This window comes from Lithobates pipiens, unplaced genomic scaffold (assembly GCF_037356315.1).
Source record: "Lithobates pipiens isolate NorthernLeopardFrog02 unplaced genomic scaffold, aLitPip1_a1.2 Scaffold_8, whole genome shotgun sequence".
Classification (NCBI taxonomy): domain Eukaryota; kingdom Metazoa; phylum Chordata; class Amphibia; order Anura; family Ranidae; genus Lithobates; species Lithobates pipiens.
Window position 1 is genome coordinate 640246677 of NW_027507903.1, and position 24593 is coordinate 640271269.

General features: G+C 44.6%; 1 protein-coding gene across 1 annotated transcript; it reads left to right on the plus strand.

The window, feature by feature from the left end:
• On the plus strand, window positions 1-7107 carry LOC143961587 (DISP complex protein LRCH3-like; the record flags this gene model as incomplete). The annotated part of the gene is given in 7 exon segments (XM_077470897.1): window positions 1-162; window positions 254-313; window positions 2669-2705; window positions 3738-3789; window positions 4019-4092; window positions 4520-4611; window positions 6970-7107. Coding segments are annotated over 6 exon segments (397 nt in total), but the record flags the coding sequence as incomplete, so codon positions are not given.
• Window positions 7108-24593: the final 17486 nt, after the last annotated feature.

The window sequence follows — 24593 nt, forward strand, 5'->3', positions numbered from 1 at the left end:
GCCGGTACCGTCTCCTCCGTCTCCCAGCATCTCCCGTCAGGATCGGGTCACAGAGGAGAGGCGGAGGCCGGAGACACTGCTCCTCTGGAGGGAACGGGAGAGGCAGCAGCTTCAGCAGAAGCAGGAAGGTCTGCGGAGGCCGTCTGTGGACCAGAGAGAGAGGTGGGGTCCCAGGAAGTCTGTCAGGGGGGGGGGGGGGGGGGGGGGCACTCGTCTCTCCTCATTCTGATTACAGCTTTGTTGTGTTTTGCAGCTTACAGAAGGCCGTGTCTACCAGCGCTCCTCCAGCTCAGAGTCAGAGTGAAGCCGTGAAGTGAGTAGGACGGTGTGGGATTGTCTAGAACAATCTAGACTGTCTGTACTCCACCTCTACTGGATAAGCCAGTGAAGGGTTTACACCTTGTCCGGTTCTTATTTCTGTCCATTGGGGGATTTCTAGCTTCCTGTTCCTGCACAGACACTGATTAAAATACCATGTCAGAGGTTGTAACTCTTCCTCGTTGGAGAGATTTCCCACCACTTCCTGTCCAGGCAGGGTTCCCCTAGTGGTAGAAGAGTCTTTACCCTAGTGGTGGTTTTCGTCCATGATGGTGGAGGGCGCACGTGTCACATCACAAAAAGGGCCCCTCATAGCATCCAGGGAATGTAAGACGTCTGGAAACCTGCAACAGAAGATGGTTGAGGGCTGTGAACATGGTACAAGAGATGGTCAGAGACAGTGGCCATGGTACCAGTGAATGTCAGTGATGGGACGTACTGCAAGGTGAAGGTCGGAGACCAAAGACATGCCTCAAAAGGTGGTCAGACTGCTGATCTGGTACGAGATGGCCAGAGACTACAGACATGGTACAAGAGATGGCCAGAGACTACAGGCATGGTACAAGAGATGGCCAGAGACTACGGGCATGCTACCAGAGATGGCCAGAGACTACAGGCATGCTACCAGAGATGGCCAGAGACTACGTGCATGCCACAAGAGATGGCCAGAGACTACGGGCATGCCACAAGAGATGGCCAGAGACTACGGGCATGCAACAAGAGATGGCCAGAGACTACAGCATGGTACAAGAGATGGCCAGAGACTACAGGCATGGTACAAGAGATGGCAGAGACTACGGGCATGCTACCAGTGGCCAGAGACTACGGGCATGCTACCAGAGAATGGCCAGAGACTACAGGTGCTACCAGAGATGGCCAGAGACTAGGGCATGCTACCAGAGATGGCCAGAGACTACGGGCATGGTACAAGAAGATGGCCAGAGACTACAGGCATGGTACAAGAGATGGCCAGAGACTACGGGCATGGTACAAGAGATGGCTAGAGACTACGGGCATGGTACAAGGAGATGGCCAGAGACTACGGGCATGGTACAAGAGATGGCCAGAGACTACGGGCATGGTACAAGAGATGGCCAGAGACTACGGCATGGTACAAGAGATGGCCAGAGACTACGGGCATGGTACAAGAGATGGCCAGAGACTACGGGCATGGTACAAGAGATGGCCAGAGACTACGGGCATGGTACAAGAGATGGCCAGAGACTACGGGCATGGTACAAGAGATGGCCAGAGACTACGGGCATGGGACAAGAGGATGGCCAGAGACTACGGGCATGGTACAAGAGATGGCCAGAGACTACGGGCATGCTACCAGAGATGGCCAGAGACTACGGGCATGCTACCAGAGATGGCCAGAGACAACGGGCATGCTACCAGAGATGGCCAGAGACTACGGCATGCTACCAGAGATGGCCAGAGACTACGGGCATGCTACCAGAGATGGCCAGAGACCACGGGCATGGTACCAGAGATGGCCAGAGACTACGGGCATGGTACCAGAGATGGCCAGAGACTACGGGCATGGTACCAGAGATGGCCAGAGACTACGGGCAGCCACAAGAGATGGCCAGAGACTACGGGCATGCCACAAGAGATGGCCAGAGACTACGGGCATGCCACAAGAGATGGCCAGAGACTACTAAATCTTGCAGATCATCTGCTGGCTATGGGCCCCTACCTACTGGATACATACCTACTGGATACATACCTACTGGATACATACCTACTGGATACATACCTACCGGATACATACCTACCGGATACATACCTACTGGGATTTGTTCCCCTCTGCAGTATTCAGATGTACAGGGACCCTGATGACCCTATTGGGGAAGAGCCTGTAGAAGGTGTAGGAGATGGTCTGGTGGTGGACCAGCTAGATCCTTTATAAAGGAACTGGAGAGGACGAATCTAAGGGGGGACGGGATGAAAAAAATTGCCCAAATCATTCACTACAAGCAGCCAGTCTGCTGGTAAGTAAGCCTCTACTGTCCACAGGGGCCCTGAGAGCCACACAGTTTGGAAGGGTGACAGGTCAGGCACCAGGGCACCCTCCCTTGCTCGCTCCTGAGATGGACTATGGGATGCACAGTGTGCGTATAGAGCAGTACACATGACTACAACTAACCTCACTCATTCCACACAGGAAATTAGGTGAAAAAAAGGTTCAGGAGTTCAGAGGATGTTACAAGGAGACTGAAAACACAGTAAGAAACAATTTCCTAAAGAATAGGACATTACGTGGTGGATGTGGATGGATTATTTTATAGTTTACTGCTAATTTAAAAGCACACGTTTGATATGTTTCCTGCTTCTCTTCTCCCTCTAGTGGCTCCTCTGAGAACTGCGCCAGACTACGGAGTCAGGTAATCATCTACTAATTCTTCACTTTTCACTTTGCGGTGTGTACCGAGCGGCCAGAAAAATAGAAACCTCGCCCATCTGTGCCTGATTGCATCATCACTATTGGCAGTCAGTCGCCTTTTGCAGCCTTCTCTATGGGGTGGTGAATAACTTTCCTGAATGTTACAATTGCACTCCAATATTTTTTACGTGTTGAAAAATCTTTCAGGAGGAAAGGGATTGAGCCTACCCTTGTGTGCGCCATACTTTCACTTTAAAATCCTAAGCCCTGCACCCTGAGTATATAGGGCGCACTGAGCCCTGCACCCCTGAGTATATAGGCGCACCTGAGCCCTGCACCCTGAGTATATAGGGCGCACCTGAGCCCTGCACCCTGAGTATATAGGGCGCACCTGAGCCCTGCACCCTGAGTATATAGGGCGCACCTGAGCCCTGCACCCTGAGTATATAGGGCGCACCTGAGCCCTGCACCTGAGTATATAGGCGCACCTGAGCCCTGCACCCTGAGTATATAGGGCGCACCTGAGCCCTGCACCCTGAGTATATAAAGGGAACTCTGTGTATACAAAGGGCGCACCTGAGCCCCGCACTCTGTGTATACAAAGGGCGCACCTGAGCCCCGCACTCTGTGTATACAAAGGGCGCGCCTGAGCCCCGCACTCTGTGTATACAAAGGGGCGCGCCTGAGCCCCGCACTCTGTGTATACAAAGGGCGCGCCTGAGCCCCGCACTCTGTGTATACAAAGGGCGCACCTGAGCCCTGCACCCTGTATGTAGCTCATGCCTGAATCCTGGAAAACACTCCTGGTATTTATCAATGCCTTTTAAGCCTCCCACTGTTCAGTTTGGCCACACCCACTCATTGGTGCTGCAAGCTCTCCCCCTATGGGGGGGGTTGTGTTCCTGCACCTATCTCTGAGAAAACAAGCCTGTCTGTGAATGACTGTCCTTCTAATCAGTGTGTGTAGAATAATCTGTGACTGAACTATCACAATGTGTTTTTTCTGATTATTTCCTGTTTGTATTCCATGCAGGGAAGTCAAAACAACGTTTTTCCCCCCATCTCTCCTACCTCGCAGCCCTCAGGTACGGTCTCAGGAAATGGCAAAAGAATTGCTCCGGAACATTGAAGACTTGCCCATTGCTGGCTAATAGGAGGGATTGCTGGGGGTGTTACATGTATATGAAATGAATTGTGTCCCTGCATACTCCTCACTGTCTATGGATTGATTGTGCTTCTCGCTGTTTACCCTACACTGAGGTGTATAGGAACTTTGGTGTCACTGACCGGTGTGTGTGTGTGTGTCTCTTCCAGACTCCTCTGTGACCCAGAAGCCAGGAGTTTCCTCTTCCGGTCGTCTTCCCGCGGAGCCGCTCTCAGCCAGTCAGGTGGCAATCTTTCCGTAACATCGCCATCCTTTCCAGACACAATCATTCTTACTGGTCCTCATCCAATGACTGTCCATCTGTACTGCGATATACATTGATGGATTTTCCTTTCCTCCTTCCCTTTTTTTTTTTTTTTCTCCTTTTCTGTCTTTTCTTTCTGCCTTTTTATTTTTCCTCCTTAACTTTCCTTTCGTCCACCTTTTTTTTTTTTTTTTTTTTTTTTTTTTTTCATTTCTTTTTTCTTTTTTCCTTTTTTTTCTTTCTCTCTGTCTTTTTTTCTTTCTCTTTCCTTTTCTCACCATCTTACCCTTTCTTTCCGTCAACCCCCATCGTGTCTTTCTCTTTTCACTACAAAGCTACCGCGCCCCCCCCCCCCCCCCCCAAATGTTTTATTTCACGATCTCTTCTCATCTCTGCCTCTTTCCAGGTTCGGACCTGAGCTCAGGAGAGGGATCCAGTCCTGTCCGGATGCGCACTTCCCGAGCTCCATCTGATGAGAAGACGGCACAACTACGCAAGGTACATTGGAGTCCGCACTTCTGTCCGCCACCCACCCAGCGGATATTTACCCATGCCCTTGTTGTTTTTCCACCTGAGTTGGGGGTGGGTCGGGGCACAATCTAGCTTTACCAGGTGCCCCCACTCACATCTAGCTTTACCAGGTGCCCCACTCACATTCTACTAACTGCTCAGGAGCTGGTTGCAGTGCACCCTATGCCGGTGCGATGTCTGCAGCCTAAAATCGTATCTTCTGGCTTTTAGAGTCTCCTTCCATCCTCCGAGTCCTCTTTGGCTTCCTTGAGAGTGGCTTGAATCTCCCCTCTCAGCTGATTTTTGACTACAGTAATGGAAGACTTTATTTTTATTTTTTTATCCCTCACCTAAAGATTGTATATTGGCTTTGCAGAAATTTGTTTCCTAAGCCATCTGCCACAGATTCTGTGTGATTCAGTCACTCCAGTCCTTAATTGATGAATTTAACCCCCACCCCCCCAGGAGTGGCAGTCTACAGCTATTACTCCAACATTAAAGGCGAGCTTAAAGTGGTTGTAAACCCTTTTTAAAAAAATCCTGAGAAAAAAAAATCCTGCAAGACAAAGACATAATGAGATAGTATGCATAGCATACTAGCTCATTATGAATAACTTACCTGAGAACGAAGCCCCCAAAGCGGTCCTCCGTCTTCATGTCCGCCGCTGCCATGGATCCCGGGGCGACTCCCGGGTCTCGCGGCTCCAGCGCTGTGATTCACCGGAGCCGCGATGACGTCACTCCCGCGCATGCGCCGTAGACAGCGGTGGCTGTCTTCAGGCAAATATCTCCTTAAGCTGTATAGGTTTAGGAGATATTTCTTGGACCTACAGATTAAGGCTTACCTGTAGGTCAAAGTTGGTTGTAAGGGTTTACAACCACTTTAAAGAATGCCTGGAGCAGAAGACTTCAGCATTTTACTTTCTGCTGTAATGGTTTGCGGGAAGCATTCAGTCCCATTTCATTCATATGTGCATCTAAAGTCTCTTCAGACCACCTCTTGACAGCATCATCAAACATTTTACTGGTGGCAAGAGGTTTCCATCTTCCTCAGTGGAAAAAAAACATAAGGAACAGACTGCAACATCTTCTTGCTCTATCTGTTCCAAGATGACCCTTTGGCCTTTCCACTCTTTGCTGTCCATGTCACAACCCCCTAAGATTGTCGTTTCCCCCCCATTTCCTTGCAAGTCATGGCCAAATTCACGAACAAGCCTTCTGTACAGGAAGGTACATACTCTTTCTAGGGGGGTTGGTTGGTGTCACTGGCTAACCTTTGTGGATGTGTGGAGAACAGCTTGCATCTCAGACACTTTGGCTATAGGAGGCGGTATGTCTTCTCCACAGTTTTCTTTCTGTTGGCGCTACATAAATGTCTGTAATCAATTTTTAAAATCTCCATTACAAATGGCTAAAACGATCATTGACCGGTTAAGGGAACTTATCTGAGAAGTAGAGATTGCTCATTACTCAAAGAACCCTAGTCTAACCGCTGGAGGAACCCAAGGGTTCCATGAAACCCTGGTTGAAGAAGAATGTTCCTTACTCTTGTTGGAAAGGTCATTGGGAAGAATTACCCCCTTACAGTTGGCTAATAAGATCAGTGGTGTCAGTGGGAACTTATCTGAAAGGTAGAGTTTATTGCTCAAGGAACCCCTGACAACCTCTGGAGGAACCCCTAGCAAACTCTGGGTGAACCCTGGTTGAGGAAGATGGCTCCTTTAACTTGTGGGCATTGGGGAAAAAAAGAACCCCCTTACAGATAGCCAGAATGATCAATGGTATCAATGAGAACTTATCCGAGAGTCAGAAATTGTTCATTGCTCAAGAAACCCTTGACAAACTCTGGCGGAACCCAAGGGTTTCCATGGAACCCTGGTTGAGAAGAATGTTCCCTACAGTTGTGGTCTTGGGAAGAATAACTTGCAAATGGCCAAACAGATCAGTTGTGTCGGAGGGAACTTATCTGAGAGGTAGAGATTTCTAATTAACCATGGAACCCCCAGCAACCTCCTGGAGGAACCCTAGGATTCCATGGAACCCTAGTTGAGAAACCCTGGTCTAGGAGGATGTCTTATTGTCCAAGCACATCAAATGATGTCATAGTGAGTGGATAAAGGTGACTGTTTTAACAGTGTTGATATAAATACCAGGTATGTTCTTGATCATTAGAACTTTGGAAGCTACTTGAATAAATCATCTTCAACATTATAGAACAAATCCAGTTAATCTTTAATGACTAATACTAGCTCTCCTTTAATTTTTTTCTTTGGCCACCTTGCATTCATGGTGTTCATTTGTGTTGCTGCTTCTGCCAGTAATTTATTATTGCTGTGTCCCCTGCAGGATATTGAGTCCCACCTCAACGTCACCCTTCAGGATTCGCTCTGTGAGTCTCTTGCCAACGGCGTCATCCTGTGCCAGCTGCTGAACCACCTGCGGCCGCGCTCCATCCCGTTTATCCACGTGCCTTCACCTGCTGTGGTACGATGACACTGCATTCACTGGCTGCCCACGGAGGAGCTATTTTCACCTTCCATTTACGCAGACTTATTCTCTTTCAGCCTAAACTTAACCCTGTGAAATGTCGCAAGAATGTGGACAGCTTCCTGGAAGCGTGCCAGAGGCTGGGCGTCCCTGAGGTAAACCCACTATGATTTTTAATTGTGCTGTAATATAGGGCTGGACAGGTCCCCAGAGCCAGGGCCACCCAGGTCCCAAGTGCTAGTCAACACAGGTTCTCGGAATCGGGCCAGGGGCCAAGTAGCTTAATGCTCCATGAGAAAATGATGGATGCCACCAACACTTTACTGAGCCTTTATTCTAATATATTTTTTTTTAAAAAGGCTCCTGTTATGTAAGCCATACATGGGCCAAATTCCGGACTAATTTTCTTTAGAAATTTGATGTGCTTTGTAATCCGATGGTGCCACCATTATTTCGAAATTTGACCAACCAACCCTTCAATTTCACCTCATGTTGCTATAGAAGAGACATTTTGTGGCCGGGAATTCTTTCTTTCTAGGTCACAGCTCATACTGTCTGTTTTTGTTTTTTATTATATTTCTCGTGTGATTCTCCTATCATTGATCAGAACTTGTTTTAAAAAAAAAAAAAAAATTCCAACATGCCCAATCACTTAAAATTCATGGCCACACGAAAATCGGCCATTACTGCGGCCCACTATTGGTGCGAAATTCTAACGAGAATTCTTAATTACGATTTTTTTAAAGCAAAAATACGTTCGGAGTTCGACCCATTTATGGTCAGCATTAGGCTTGGAAAGAATGGCACCACATCCCTAATAATGTAGTGACTTCTTTGGAACTTTGGAGGGTTTTTTTTTTTTTTTTTTTATTTTTTTTAGGCACCAAAACAGATAATTACAACTCTTTGATTTTATTATTGCAAAGCAATAAAAACAGATTTATCAAAATGATAACATCTGGTTAAAATCAGACCACAAATCTTTGTATTCGTATGACAAAAATCATGACCTTTTACAACTGTTGTTTTGAGCATGAAGTTCCAAACTCCTTTCAATTCAGTCTTCATCAGGTGGACAAATAACATGTTGAATTCTAGGACACAAACATAGGATCAAAAATAACGTACACACAGATTACATTAAATATTTTATAATATGTATGGAATCATAGAAATGGTGAACCGCCCCCACACTGTATGCATATCAGCATTATATCTTAGATGTCAGTATGTTTTTGTTTTTCCCCCTGATGAAGACTCTGAGTGGAGACACGTTAGGACCTTCATGCTCGGTATAAACAACGGTTATAAATGTCATGATTTTTTTCATATGACTACAAAAATTTGTGGTCTGTTTTTTTTACCCAGATGTTGCATCGTTTGATTTATCTCTGTGTTTATTTAATATATATTTTCTTGTACCTGTTGGCTACCAAAATGTTTTAATTGGTTCCGAAATGTTTTCCCAAAATATTAATACAAGTCTTCAGCTATGAAAGGCTATTTAAAGTCATTGGTCTATATAGTTAGATGTACACATTACTGGGTAAGACATTAAATTGGTGGAAACCACCTGAACTCATTTGGTGGGTTTTAGACCACATAGGTCAGGTAGGTGTTCATGAAGTCATGTCCTTTTTTTGTGTGTTTTTTTTGGTCTGATTGCTTATGTACGTGCTGCTTATGCCTCGTTTGTATTAACATATATGTTTTTCTTTTTTTCTTTCTCTTCATTTCTGGCATATTTTACCCGTGACACCTTCAACTCTCTGTCCGGTGACATGCACTATGTAATCTGCATGTGATGTCTATGCCGCCCTCTACTGGTGAATGCCCCACCTCAATCCTAACCTCCATTGCTTGTGGTGGCTCTAACTGGTTACCCCTTTTGCTGATGGCTTTTCCCGATTTGCGATGCCTGTGAATGCTTTTACTATTATTTGTTCTCTCTGGATCCTCTGGTGATGACCCCCCCTTTCTTTTTTCTTTCTTTCTTTTTCCCTTTTTGCATGTCCCTTCTTCACCACTTCCCCCTACTCCACCACCTCTTTCACCTTTTGGCTGTCCAACTCCTTCATCTGTGACTCCTGTTTGACCCCTCCTTCCTACCCCATTGCATGAACTGCCTCCACCCCACCCCACCCCTGCAAAAAACCTTCCCTGCCTATGTCTCCTCCACCCTCCTGTCTCTATGCAGCGAGATATGTGCTTGGCCTCTGACATCCTGGGAGGAAGGAGCCTGGACATCGTTCAAAGGTTGGTCTCCTCTTTGCTGCTGCTCCTCGCCTCCAGTGACACTCCCACGAGCAACCCGAGCTCCGCCCTCTCCGAGGAGACAGCGACGTGTTCTACTCTCCTGCAGCTGCTCTATCAACACCACGGCTTCCTGCTCTTCTACGCTCTGCTAATGCTGGCCCTCTGTGTGGCCTTCAGCAAACTGTCTGTCCTGTAGGAGCCAGTCCATATCAAATATGGCTTCCCTTTTTTTTGGCGATTTAAAAAAAAAAAAAAAAAAGACGCGACACTGTGTGTCTGTTCTCCAAGGAAAAATTGTGACTTCGTCTCCTTTTAGCGAAGTTGGATTTCTCACAAGAGCTGTTCACTAGATTTAGGTTTCAATGAATTTCAGGTTATACCTTTTTTTAAACACTAAAGCCGGACTGGACACTACAGCCTCCCCAAAGTGGCCTTTTCGGGAAGTACCCACTGTGGGTATGCCCAATGGGTGGTGGCCAAATCTGCCATCTTGGTGCCAGGTTTCATTGGCACTATGTCAGGTTGACTTTGGCGTTTTTGGATGCCTTCTGTGCCTTCAGTCTACATGGTGTCGGGGGATCACCAATAAGCTGCCTTTTTGAGAGGCCTGGCTTCAGCCAGCCAGCCAATGAAAAGGAGGATCACCTACTCCTTGATGATTGAGGGTTCAGGGACACTGATGTATTAAATTCTTTGGAAAGCAATGATTTTTTTTTATTTTTATCTTTCTGTCCGAAATGGATCTGTAACACTCCACAACATGCATTGAACTTGATTTCAGACTGCAAAATACGGGTTGTCTCCATTAAATTGGCTACCCCTGGGAATGTAAGACTATGCTTTAATAGAAGACTCTGAAGATTGGTGAATGTTTTTCAATACCAGGTGCAATGATCTTGTCAGGTTTGAAGCAGTAAAGCATTCTTTCTTTTTTTTTTTTTTCCTCGCAAGCAGCAGCCCCCCCCCCTCATGCAAGCAGCCCCCCCCCTCATGCAAGCAGCCCCCCCCCCTCATGCAAGCAGCCCCCCCCCCCCCCCCCATGCAAGCAGCAGCCCCCCCCCCCCCATGCAAGCAGCAGCCCCCCCCCCCCCATGCAAGCAGCAGCCCCCCCCCCCCATGCAAGCAGCAGCCCCCCCCCCCATGCAAGCAGCAGCCCCCCCCCTCATGCAAGCAGCAGCCCCCCCTCATGGAAGCAGCAGCCCCCCCCTCATGGAAGCAGCAGCCCCCCCCCCCCTCATGGAAGCAGCAGCCCCCCCCCCCTCATGCAAGCCGCCACTCATCAATGTAGCAGGCCCTTCCTCTGTCCTGCAGATCATCTGGTTTACATTCTTGCTGTGCTTCCAAGCCTCTGAGATGTAAGTTCTGAAAGTCTTATAGACCCCCCAGGACTGTGCTTGTTTTTACCAACCTCCAACTTCTGTAGGCCATTCACAAGATGATTCCTGGGACTGTGTTTTGTGAATGGTACAGAAGTGAGGCCAGATGTAGTAGAAAGGAAAGAGTTCTCCAATATAGACTACGGTATGGTATGTCCTTGTCCTTAACTGCCAAGTCTGACACTTTTCATATACATGCAAAAATCTTTATAAATATATATAATTTTAGGGGTTCTGAGTAGCAAAAAAAATAAAAAATTTTGCATGTCAAAATGTGTGGGGTGTACTAACTTTTATGAGATGCGCTATCTATATATAGAATTTTTTTTTTTTTTTTTTCAAGATGCCACAAAAACAAGTGAAAACATTTTTTTATATATATCTCTTACAAAAGTGAGTACACCCCACACATTTTTGGAAATATTTTCTTCTATCTTTTCATGTGACAACACAGAAGAAATGACACTTGTCTACAATGTAAAGTAGTGAGTGTACAGCTTGTATAACAGTGTAAATTTTCTGTCCCCTCAAAGTAACTCAACACACAGCCATTAATGTCTAAACCGCTGGCAACAAAAGTGAGTACACCCCTAAGTGAAAATGTCCAAATTGGGCCCAATTAGTCATTTTCCCTCCCCGGTGTCATGTGACTCGTTAGTGTTACAAGGTTTCAGGTGTGAATGAGAAGCAGGTGTGTTTGGTGTTATCACTCTCACTCTCTCATACTGGTCACTGGAAGTTCAACATGGCAGCTCGTGGCAAAGAACTCTCTGAGGATCTGAAAAAAAAAAAGGAATTGTTGCTCTACATAAAGATGGCCTAGGCTATAATAAGATTGGCAAGACCCTGAAACTGATCTGCAGCACAGTAGCCAAGACCATACAGCGGTTTAACAGGACAGGTTCCACTCAGAACAGGCCTCGCCAAAAAAGTTGAGGTCACTTGTTCAGCGTCATATCCAGAGGTTGTCTTTGGGAAATAGACATATGAGTGCTGCCAGCATTGCTGCAGAGGTCGAAGGGATGGGGGGGTCAGTCTGTCAGTGCTCAGACCATACGCCACACACTGCAACAAATTGGTCTGCATGGCTCTCATCCCAGAAGGAAGCCTCTTCTAAAGATGATGCACAAGAAAGCCGGCAAACAGTTTTCTGAAGACAAGCAAACTAAGGACATGGATTACTGGAACCATGTCCTGTGGTCTGATGAGACCAAGATAAACTTATTTGGTGTCAGATGGTGACAAGCGTGTGTGGGGGCAACCAGGTGAGGAGTACAAAGACAAGTGTGTCTTGCCTACAGTCAAGCATGGTGGTGGGAGTGTCATGGTCTGGGGCTGCATGAGTGCCGGCGGCACTGGGGAGCTACAGATCATTGAAGGAACCATGAATGCCAACATGTACTGTGACATACTGAAGCAGATCCTGATCCCCCTCCCTTCAGAGACTGGACCGCAGGGCAGTATTCCAACATAACGACCCCAAACACATCTCCAAGATGACCACTGCCTTGCTAAAGAAGCTGAGGGTAAAGGTGATGGACTGGCCAAGCATGTCTCCAGACCTAAACCCTATTGAGCATCTGTGGGACATTCTCAAATGGAAGATGGAGGAGCGCAAGGTCTCTAACATCCACCAGCTCTGTGATGTCATCATGGAGGAGTGGAAGAGGACTCCAGTGCCAACCTGTGAAGCTCTGGTGAACTCCATGCCCAAGACGGTTAAGGCAGTGCTGGAAAATAATGGTGGGCACACAAAATATTGACACTTTGAGCCCAATTTGGACATTTTCACTTGGGGGTGTACTCCATTTGTTACCAGTGATTTAGACATTAATGGCTGTGTGTTGAGTTATTTTGAGGGGACAGAAAATTGACACTGTTATACAAGCTATACACTCACTACTTTACATTGTAGACAAGTGTCATTTCTTCAGTGTTGTCACATGAAAAGATAGAATATTTACAACAATGCGAGATATATATATAGATATATAGATATAGATAGATAGATATATATATCTATATCTATATATATATCTATATCTATATATATATATATATATATATATATATATTTACACATACTTTATTTTTATTTTTTTGAGCAGAGGCCCTGCAGACTAGAATGGTGGGTTTTGCAATTTTTGTGTCGCACGGTATTTGCACAGCAATTTTTTTTTTTTGGGGGGGGGGGGATGAGATACGCTTTTACGAATTCTATTGCACAGAAAACACTATATAATATCCATTTGTTTGGTAAAATCTAAAAGATGATGTTACACTGAGTAAATGGATACCTACCAAGTTATGCTTTAAAATTGCATCCGCCTGTGGAATGGCGCCAAACCACGGTACTTAAAATTCTCTCTGACATTTTAAATGCCTTTTACAGGTTAGCAGTTTAGAAATACACAGGAGGTCTAGTGCTAAAATTCTTGCTCTGACGTTTTGCGACGTTGCCTCACGTGTGGTGCGATCACCTTTTACATATACGTATTCGATCACATGTAAGCACGGAGGTGCTTTAATTTTTTCTATTATTTATTTCATCCAAAGCTTTTTGTACCCTGTCTTTGTTTTTTGTTTTTTTGTTTTTTTTTGCCTTAACGTTATTGCTATCATCACATGGGATGAGCAATATCCCTTGTAACTGCATAGGCAGTGACAGGTCATCTTTATGGAGAGATCTGGGATCTATTAGACCCCAGATCTCTCTTCTGGCCTCCAGTGCAGCCGATCAGACATAGATGGGTCTGACCGGCTGATTTCCTGGCTGCCAACAGCCAGGTAAACAAACAGCCGGAACCAGAAGGGATTACATTTAGACATGTGCAATTCGTTTAGTTCCGAATACGTTTTTTTAACAAATTTGTTAATTCTGAAATTTCCAAATTTTTCAATTTCCGAAATTCGAAATAACTAAATAATAATAAAAAAATATTAAATTATTGGAATTTCCTGTCGACTTTGGCTGTTGGTGAACGTAATGAGTACGAATTTATGTGAAGTTACGAATTATCTGAAATAACGAATGCCGCATCTAAACGAAAGGAATGAAGCAATATCATAATAATAAAACCTTTTTTATTTTTAATTTGTTCCATTCCATTTGTTTAGATGCGGCATTGGTAACTTCAGATAATTCGTAACTTCCAAATTGCAATTTCTCTAATTTAATAGTTATTTCAAATTTTACTGATTTTATTTCTTTTTTTTTTTCTTTTTTTTTTGAATTTCCGCATTCCAAAAATCCGAAACTTCGGCAATTCGGATTTCCAAAAAAGCAAAAAAACGAATGAAACGAAAATGAACATTTTATTTTATTTTTTTTCAGTGCACGTGTCTAGATTAAATCCTTGTCACTTCCAGTTTCTGGGGAGGGTGGAGCAATGTCAGTTCCTCTCTCTGTATGTAGGATGCCTTGGCCACCAGTCGTCAGCTGGACGTCAGAGCCCAGGAAAGACAAGCGTTGGGAAGGGGGTGACCAGTAGACGTGATCAAGTGCCTAAAGAAAAATGGTGTAGAAATGGCGCTAAACCTCGAAAAAGTAAAGTGTATTAATCAAGTGCCTGTTCAGCCACTCAAATCGCCAGCTGAAAAAAAGTTGGTACTGGGATGATGCCGCCATCATCCTGGTATAACCACTTCAGCTGAAGGACATCCAATGGTATCGAAGTGGTTAAGCATATACAGGCGACAATTATGGTAGCCAGGGAGTTTTTGAGGAACATATAGCTATGAAGAAAACGCTGCATATATATATAAAAAAAAAAAAATAATGAAATTTAGTAAAACATTCAATAAAAACCAAACACTAAAATATTGAGTTCAGTTATTTAGTTCTCCACTCCACATGTAGACTTGATGCATTTTTGATGGATCTTCTTCAAGAGTACATGTGAAGGATCAGCATGTTGGAACCCATAATTCTCATTGTGATAAATCCATGCATTTACTGGAATTCTAAAATGCGTGTCGTTACTTTCCTACATGGGGGGGGAGAAAAGGGCTAGGAGGCTCTCGTACGATCCGTCATCTACGAAAGGTACAAGGAAGTCCTCGGTGGTCATCGATCCAATTAATTGGACATACACAAAAAAAAAAAGTATGTCATCATCCATGTTTCAAGCAGAGCAAAGACTTCTTTGGGCTTGTCCAGGTCCTATAGTCCAGCCCTTCTCAATGTCTGGGGGATGGGCAGCCAAAAATTTGCAGAAATCAAATAGATGGGGACCCAATTCCAGGACATCCTTCTTTTAACATGCAAAGTTCCAGGGAGCCGTCACGGTCCGAAAGGTTGATCGTTCACATGTACGCCTGAAGATCTGTCTATTGAAATGTGTTAAGTTTTACACATTGGAGTGTATTGGATCTAAACGATAACTGAACCCTGTTCTCAATATTTGAGTGTTTGGTTTTTATATAATTTATGTTTTTTTTGTTTTGTTTTTTGTTTTTTTATATATATGCAGACGTTGTAGAAAGCCTGCATTATAGGAGGTTGCTATTGCGGGGGGGGGGGGGTGAAAAAAAAGAATGTTTTACTACTTTTAAATCTGGGAACAATGTTATGGCCAAAGTTTGGCTTTCAAGGCCACCCAGACTGATTTAAAGAGATACTGTCACTTTGCCCATTGCCCACAGCTCTATGCCCATACAGTATACTTACTCAGCCAAGCCTCCCTGCCTAAGCTCCAGTGTCTATTGGTCTCTGAGCTTAGATTCAGTGTCATGTCAAGATACCCGCCCACGTGACAATGTTCTGGCCTGGTGATTGGGCGCACTCTCTTAGCACTGTCACATAACTTGAAGCCTTTCTATATTTAAATAGGACTTGCCGTGCAGGAAGGTGGCAAGTAAACATGGCTGGGTAATTATATATGCCTGGGGAAGCGGGCCACTGAATACCCAGAATGTGCCACATGACGGGTTTGCTAGAAAGTTAAAGCATGTGTTGATATCTCTAACTATGTGCTCCCCACCCAAAGTTCCCATGTCCACCCAACTTCTGCCGTCACTTAAAGGCTAAAGCAAGGGTAGGCAACCTTAGCAGTCATCTGTTGTGGAATTACATGTACCATTAGGCATTGCATGGCTCTTGATAGCTATAAGTGTGACTCAGAGACATGGTTGGATTTATAGTTTTACCACAGCTGGATTGCCATGGTTGTCTAACCTAGGCTAAAGGATGGTTTCAGCTGGTCCTTAAGCATTCATCACATTATAAAATAAACTGATATTTGTGGAGCCAGCTAGGGGAAGAGGACACCTTCGTAGTAATGGTGTTCTGGGAGGAACTTGGGTGGAGTTGACCTTGGTCTTGGCAGCAATGTGAATGCATTACAGATGTGATGTGCCAAGGATCAAGGGTTATGTGAGAATTAAATTTATACATATTTTCATTTAGGTCTCCTCCAACTTTCAGCTATAGGATGTTCCTCTTCATCACATGAAGTACCAGTTAAAATGCATAAAACTGTAGGTACAGTAGTATCATCTTTACCTTGTATCTGTGAGGATTCCAGGTACCAGATGTGAGATCTCCTCTTTGGGGTACTGGCCGTTCCTGTTGGTAAGACATTCCATGGATGTCTTGCTACATTTGCTGTATTCTCTGTTTGATAGACTAAATAAATCGTAAACCAGACCCCCTTCTTAATCCATGGCCTTGGCAGGTGTTGTCCCAAAGAATTAAACCAATCATCAGACCCAGACTCCTCCTTAATCTATGGTCTTGGCAGGTGCTGGCACCAGTAATTAAACCAGTCATAATAGGAGCCAGACCCCTTCAAAGTCCATGGCCTTTGCAGGGTTTGTGCACCAAGAATTAAACCAATCCTAAAAGCCAGACCTTTTAATCCATGCCCAAAGCAAGTGCTGACACTAAGACCTAAACCAAACATAAAAAGCCCTTTTTAATCCAAGACTTTAGGAGCTAATGACACCAATAAATCAATCCTAAGAGCCAGGCCCCTTATTAATTCATGGCCTTGGCAGGTGCTGGCACTGAGAACTAAACCAAACATAAGATCCAGACCCCTTTTTAATCCAGGGCTTTGACAGGCGCTGGCACCTGTTGGGAAATAGTAGGAATGAGGAGTGATAGTAATTATTATAATTATCACTCATCCCTTCTATATCACAACAGCACTAAGGAATAAAGCAATCATAAGAGCCAGGCCCCTTTTTAATCCATCTCCTTGGCCTGGCATTGCATCAAAAATTAAGCCAATGGTAAAGACGGGCCCCTTTTTAATCCATGGCCTTGGCAGGGTCTTATGACCAAGAATTAAGCCAATCACAAAGCCAGACCCCTTCTTAATCCATAGCTTTGGAAGGTGATTTAGTTCTTGGTGCCAGCACCTTCCAAAGCCATGGATTGGGACGTGGTCTGGCTTTTATGTTTGGTTTAGTTCTTGGTGCCAGCACTTGCCATGGATTATGAAGGGGTCTGGCTCTTCTGATTGCTGTCACCAAGAACTAAACCAATCATAAGAGTCAGACCCCTTTTTAATCCATGGCTACGGCAAGTGCTGGCATGAAAAACTAAACCAATCATAAGAGCCAGATCCCCTTCTTAATCCATGGCTTTGGTTTAATTCTTGGTGGCAGCATCTGCCAAAGCAATAGGTTAAGAAGGGTTCTGGCTCTTCTGATCATGTTATATCTTGGTGCCAGCACCTTTCAAAGCCATGGATTGAGAAGGGGTCCAACTTTTGCATTGGGTTTAGTTCTTTGTGCCAGCACTGTCCATGGCCATTGATTAAGAAGTCTGGCTCTTAGGATTGACTTATTTCTTGGTGCCAAGACCCTGCCATGGTCATGGATTTCGAAAGGGGTCTGGTTCTTATGATTGGTTTAATTCTTGGTGGTAGCATCTGCCAATCATAAGTACCAGACCCCTTTCGAATTCCATGGCCATGCCAGGGTCTTGGCACCAAGAAATAAGTCAATCCTAAGAGGCAGACTTCTTAATCAATGGCCATGGCAAGTGCTGGCACATAAAACTAAACCCAATGCAAAAGCCGGACCCCTTCTCAATCCATGGCTTTGAAAGGGGCTGGCACCAAGAAATAAACTGATAAGAAGAGCCAGACCCCCAGGTGCTCGCATCAAAAATTCAGATAGTTTTATAGTAAGATGTCATTCTTACCGAAAATGGCCAGCACATCCATGGAGTCTCTTGTAAAAATGTTTATTTCAGCATCAAGCAAGACAACATTTTACTCTATATGATAAAAAGATGGTGGACCGTCAAACCTGTAAGAGCTTGTTTGACATCCCATTGCAAAACCAAGGGTATTGATATGGAGGCCCCACCCTTTTTGCTTTTAGCAGCCCCAGCTCTTCTGGGAAGGCTTTCCACAAGCTTTCAGAGTGTATCTGTGGGGATTTTAGTCCATTCAACCAAAAAAAACATTTGGATGGGGGATGAGAAGACCTGCCTTGTGATCTGCTTTCTGCTCCATCCAAATAGGTCCATCCGCAGGGTTGAGGCCAGGACCAGTCGAGTTCCTCCACACCAAACTGGTCAAACCATGTCTTTATGGAGCTGGCTTTGTGTCCACCATGTTGAAATGCACAATGCTGAAATAAAGAGCTGTTTTTATTCGATTGATGTGCTGGTGATTTGGACTATGAGCGAGACTTTGGACTCTACAATTACTGTTAGAGGTCATTGCACAATTCATTCTGTCCAAAACATATAGCAAATTAGCGAGTTTTAAGCTATTAGCATCCATGTGGAGTTTTGTGTTTATTAAATACCAGTTAGTGTAAGCCATCTTTCATTAGAGCTTTGAAAGCAATAGCACAACCCTTTCCAGATGTACAAAATATATCTAGGTCCTTTTTATTTAATGCATGCCTTTTGAGCTATGTGCCTTATACAGCCCCAGTCTCTACACTTGAACTACTAAAAACCCCATTCTGGCCTAGAAGCTGGTGCTGACTCTTCTTATTCCAAAGCCTTACTGCTCCCTATGCTCATCCTGTTTATGAAACATCCTAAGTAAGGTCATACAATTGCTCCTCTACCAGTATTTGTGCCACTGTTCACTTTATCTATTTACAAATGTTGGATTTTAAACCCAGACATAATTGTACTCCAAGCAGAGGTTCAATTTTCTTTTTTTTTTGATTGGCCTGGTTGGGTGGTTTCTCCTGATTGCCTCTAACACAACATAGAACAGGGTTCAGCAACCTTTTTTTCTACATTGTGTCCATTTACAAGCATTGGAAAATTGTTTTCTTTACCCTCAGATCAGTTGCAGTTCTTTTACCTTCAGAAATCAGATCAACCCCAATTTCTTTGCCTTCAGACCTCAGATCAGCCTAGATTCCACCACCTTTGCACCTTAGATCAGCTCCAATTCTGCCACCTTCACACCTCAGATCAGCCCCAATTCATGCACCCTTGGACTTCAAACCAATCATAATGCCTGCTCCTTTAGATCTCAGATTGGCCCCAATTCCTGTGCCTTCAGATCATCATTCCTGCACCCTCAGAGCAACCCCAGTTCCATCACCTTTAGACCTCATGTTTACCCCAATTTCTGCACCTTCAGATATCAAATCAGCTCCAATTCTTTCACCCTCAGATCACCCCGTTTCCTGCACCTTCAGACCTTAGAAAAGCCTCAACCCCTGCATCTTCACACTTACGATCAGTCACAAATTATTCACCATCAGAAACACACAAGGGTTTTACATTACCACCTGGACCTGATGGTACCACAAGGAGGTGGAGGAGAGTGGGCAGACAGCCATGCACACTTCTTTACTTAACAACAGCCACAGGTGGGCCTAAGCTGGCACCTGGAAGAAGGCCGGTGCCTGAATCTCTGGCAGACCTGTGACCTCAGACGGGTCTCTTTGAAATGTTCTAGAGATGGGAAGGATGTGAACACGAGGGCAGGCCGGGATTTGTACTTGAGAGCCACATAGTTTGTCTTTCTTCTGCTTTGGGTCATGCAACCTTGAGGTCTGTTTAATCCATTGAGAGTGTTCCTGTCCATACCCACCTCACACACTACTTATGATTGCTCACCCCCAGCTTCCCTACCCCAAGTATTCCACCGTTGAGGTCAATCCCCCTCCCCCCAATTCTAAATGCTCCATGAGGGAGCTCCTAATTCACATTAGCCATTTAGAGGATGTTGCAGTTGCAAAACTGAGTTTTACATTATGGAAGAGGACTGAAACCTCCCCACTAGCTTCAACTTCTTTTATTACTTTGGTGACCCAGGTTTGTTTTTTTTATATTTAAAAATGAATGTATACAAAACAGCCTACTGGGCTTACCCAGGCTTAAGAACACAGAAAAGAGAAAAAAAAAAAAAAAGGCACAAAAAAGTTGGCAACCAAAGTGACCAAACTCCGTTCTGCTGGTAGGCACTAAGTAGGATTCAGGAGAACATTAGTGATCATGTTTTAAAATCTCCTCACCCAAGTTCTCAGCTCTACCATGGCCATTACAAAAATGTCCCACGTTCTCAGGTAAAGATTTACATTTATTTTCCCTCATGCACAGTGGGGAAACTGGTATGGTCGTAGTGTGACCTTTGTGACCCTGGTAGTTCCGCCACTGTGCAGGAGACAAAATAAATGTAAATCTTTAACTGAGAACGCGGGACCTTTTTTGTAATGGCCGTGGTTATTACCAAAGCAATAGAAGAAGTTGAAGCAAGGGCAGAGGTTTTTTTTCACTCCTCCAGAATATAAAAATTCAGTTGTCAGAGTGTGACATCCTCTCAGCCAATAATGGGAACTAAGAGCTTCATTATGGAGTAGGCCCTGGCTTTCTACCACAGTGGGGTGGGGGGCACCAAGATGGTAGGGAGGGGTTTGCTGTAGAACAGGAATATGCAATTAGTGGACCTCCAGCTGTAGAACATGGGATAGGTTCACATTTCTCCAACCTTCATCGTTTCTTGCACCAGGGCCCTGAAGGGTCTAGTTATGCCCCTTCTCATGCAGAAATCGATTTGAGAGACCCCCTGCAACAGAAGTGAGACTTCATGAAAGATGTAGATAGGAATTCCAGCCTGGGATCCCTGAGACTCATAAGCAGATAATGGGCAACTTGATTGACTCACGTCTGCCCAAAAGAGAACAATCGCCTTTGGGCAGCTCTAGCAGACTATTACTGAGCCTCCCGACCCCGAGTGGCCCCATTGCCAAATGCTAACTATGCCCTGTCCGCCGTAGCCACGCTCTTCCGCTCCCCTCCCACTGCGTATAGCACCTCTAATGCCCCTCCGACCCTGCCTATAACACCTCTATATAGTAATATATGCTGTATATGGATCTGCCTTTTATATAGAATGATACTAGAATGACTAGGTTTAATATATTTTCTAGGAAATTTAGTTTGTAATAAAGAAACACTGAGAAGCCTCTATTGCCTGAATTATAGCTGCACCCATCGATCGCGATGTACACACTGTATATACACAACCGACACTGACATCAACATGCTGCACTGTACAGTGACCAGGAGAATCTGTAAATGGTTATTTATGGTTATTAAAGACTGACAGCAGTTCATTGTCTTGTCTGGTGACTGATGGGTGGCGGGGGGGGGGGGGGGGTCAGCTTTGCTGATATTGGCGCACTACATACCTCATGAGACCCACCATACCTTCTGCTTAGTTCAGCCTTGGTTGCAAATTGCAGAGCTTTCCTGTTAAAGAGACCCTGTTACCAGACCTTTTCAACAAAAATTCCATTAGATTATTTGTGCATTCATCATATGTTATGTGTGATATTTACCGGTAAAAGCCCCCCTTCTGTAGACCTGCAAAAGTCCTAAGTCTGCTGCTGAGTGCCACCATCTTGCTAGTGATGGCAGCAGACTCGGGTGTTTCTAGTGTTCCTTTCCTGCACCAAGAAATAAGTCAATCCTAAGAGGCAGACTTCTTAATCAATGGCCATGGCAAGTGCTGGCACATAAAACTAAACCCAATGCAAAAGCCGGACCCCTTCTCAATCCATGGCTTTGAAAGGGGCTGGCACCAAGAAATAAACTGATAAGAAGAGCCAGACCCCCAGGTGCTCGCATCAAAAATTCAGATAGTTTTATAGTAAGATGTCATTCTCACCGAAAATGGCCAGCACATCCATGGAGTCTCTTGTAAAAATGTTTATTTCAGCATCAAGCAAGACAACATTTTACTCTATATGATAAAAAGATGGTGGACCGTCAAACCTGTAAGAGCTTGTTTGACATCCCATTGCAAAACCAAGGGTATTGATATGGAGGCCCCACCCTTTTTGCTTTTAGCAGCCCCAGCTCTTCTGGGAAGGCTTTCCACAAGCTTTCAGAGTGTATCTGTGGGGATTTTAGTCCATTCAACCAAAAAAAACATTTGGATGGGGGATGAGAAGACCTGCCTTGTGATCTGCTTTCTGCTCCATCCAAATAGGTCCATCCGCAGGGTTGAGGCCAGGACCAGTCGAGTTCCTCCACACCAAACTGGTCAAACCATGTCTTTATGGAGCTGGCTTTGTGTCCACCATGTTGAAATGCACAATGCTGAAATAAAGAGCTGTTTTTATTCGATTGATGTGCTGGTGATTTGGACTATGAGCGAGACTTTGGACTCTACAATTACTGTTAGAGGTCATTGCACAATTCATTCTGTCCAAAACATATAGCAAATTAGCGAGTTTTAAGCTATTAGCATCCATGTGGAGTTTTGTGTTTATTAAATACCAGTTAGTGTAAGCCATCTTTCATTAGAGCTTTGAAAGCAATAGCACAACCCTTTCCAGATGTACAAAATATATCTAGGTCCTTTTTATTTAATGCATGCCTTTTGAGCTATGTGCCTTATACAGCCCCAGTCTCTACACTTGAACTACTAAAAACCCCATTCTAGCCTAGAAGCTGGTGCTGACTCTTCTTATTCCAAAGCCTTACTGCTCCCTATGCTCATCCTGTTTATGAAACATCCTAAGTAAGGTCATACAATTGCTCCTCTACCAGTATTTGTGCCACTGTTCACTTTATCTATTTACAAATGTTGGATTTTAAACCCAGACATAATTGTACTCCAAGCAGAGGTTCAATTTTCTTTTTTTTTTGATTGGCCTGGTTGGGTGGTTTCTCCTGATTGCCTCTAACACAACATAGAACAGGGTTCAGCAACCTTTTTTTCTACATTGTGTCCATTTACAAGCATTGGAAAATTGTTTTCTTTACCCTCAGATCAGTTGCAGTTCTTTTACCTTCAGAAATCAGATCAACCCCAATTTCTTTGCCTTCAGACCTCAGATCAGCCTAGATTCCACCACCTTTGCACCTTAGATCAGCCCCAATTCATGCACCCTTGGACTTCAAACCAATCATAATGCCTGCTCCTTTAGATCTCAGATTGGCCCCAATTCCTGTGCCTTCAGATCATCATTCCTGCACCCTCAGAGCAACCCCAGTTCCATCACCTTCAGACCTCATGTTTACCCCAATTTCTGCGCCTTCAGATATCAAATCAGCCCCAATTCTTTCACCCTCAGATCACCCCCTTTCCTGCGCCTTCAGACCTTAGAAAAGCCTCAACCCCTGCATCTTCACACCTACGATCAGTCACAAATTATTCACCATCAGAAACACACAAGGGTTTTACATTACCACCTGGACCTGATGGTACCACAAGGAGGTAGAGGAGAGTGGGCAGGCAGTCATGCACACTTCTTTACTTAACAACAGCCACAGGTGGGCCTAAGCTGGCATCTGGAAGAAGGCTGGTACCTGAATCTCTGGCAGACCTGTGACATCAGATGGGTCTCTTTGAAATGTTCTAGAGATGGGAAGGATGTGAACACGAGGGCAGGCCGGGATTTGTACTTGAGAGCCACATAGTTTGTCATTCTTCTTGCTTTCTTCTGCTTTGGGTCATACAACCTTGAGGTCTGTTTAATCCATTGAGAAAGTGTTCCTGTCCATACCCACCTCACACACTACTTACGATTGCTCACCCCCAGCTTCCCTACCCCAAGTATTCCACCGTTGAGGTCAATCCCCCTCCCCCAATTCTAAATGCTCCATGAGGGAGCTCCTAATTCACATTAGCCATTTAGAGGATGTTGCAGTTGCAAAACTGAGTTTTACATTATGGAAGAGGACTGAAACCTCCCCACTAGCTTCAACTTCTTTTATTACTTTGGTGACCCAGGTTTGTTTTTTTTATATTTAAAAATGAATGTATACAAAACAAAGCCTACTGGGCTTACCTAGGCTTAAGAACACAGAAAAGAGAAAAAAAAAAAAAAGGCACAAAAAAGTTGGCAACCAAAGTGACCAAACTCCGTTCTGCTGGTAGGCACTAAGTTGGATTCAGGAGAACATTGGTGATCATGTTTTAAAATCTCCTCACCCAAGTTCTCAGCTCTACCATGGCCATTACAAAAATGTCCCATGTTCTCAGGTAAAGATTTACATTTATTTTCCCTCATGCACAGTGGGGAAACTGGTAGGGTCGTAAGTGTGACCTTTGTGACCCTGGTAGTTCCGCCACTGTGCATGAGATGAAATAAATGTAAATCTTAAACTGAGAACGTGGGACCTTTTTTGTAATGGCCGTGGTAGAGCCGAGAACTTGGGTGACGAGTTTTAAAAACTTTATTACCAAAGCAATAGAAGAAGTTGAAGCAAGTGCGGAGGTTTTTTTCACTCGTTCTCCAGAATATAAAAATTCAGTTGTCAGAGTGTGACATCCTCTCAGCCAATAATGGGAACTAAGAGCTTCATTATGGAGTAGGCCCTGGCTTTCTACCACAGTGGGGGGGGGGGGGCACCAAGATGGTAGGGAGGGGTTTGCTGTAGAACAGGAATATGCAATTAGTGGACCT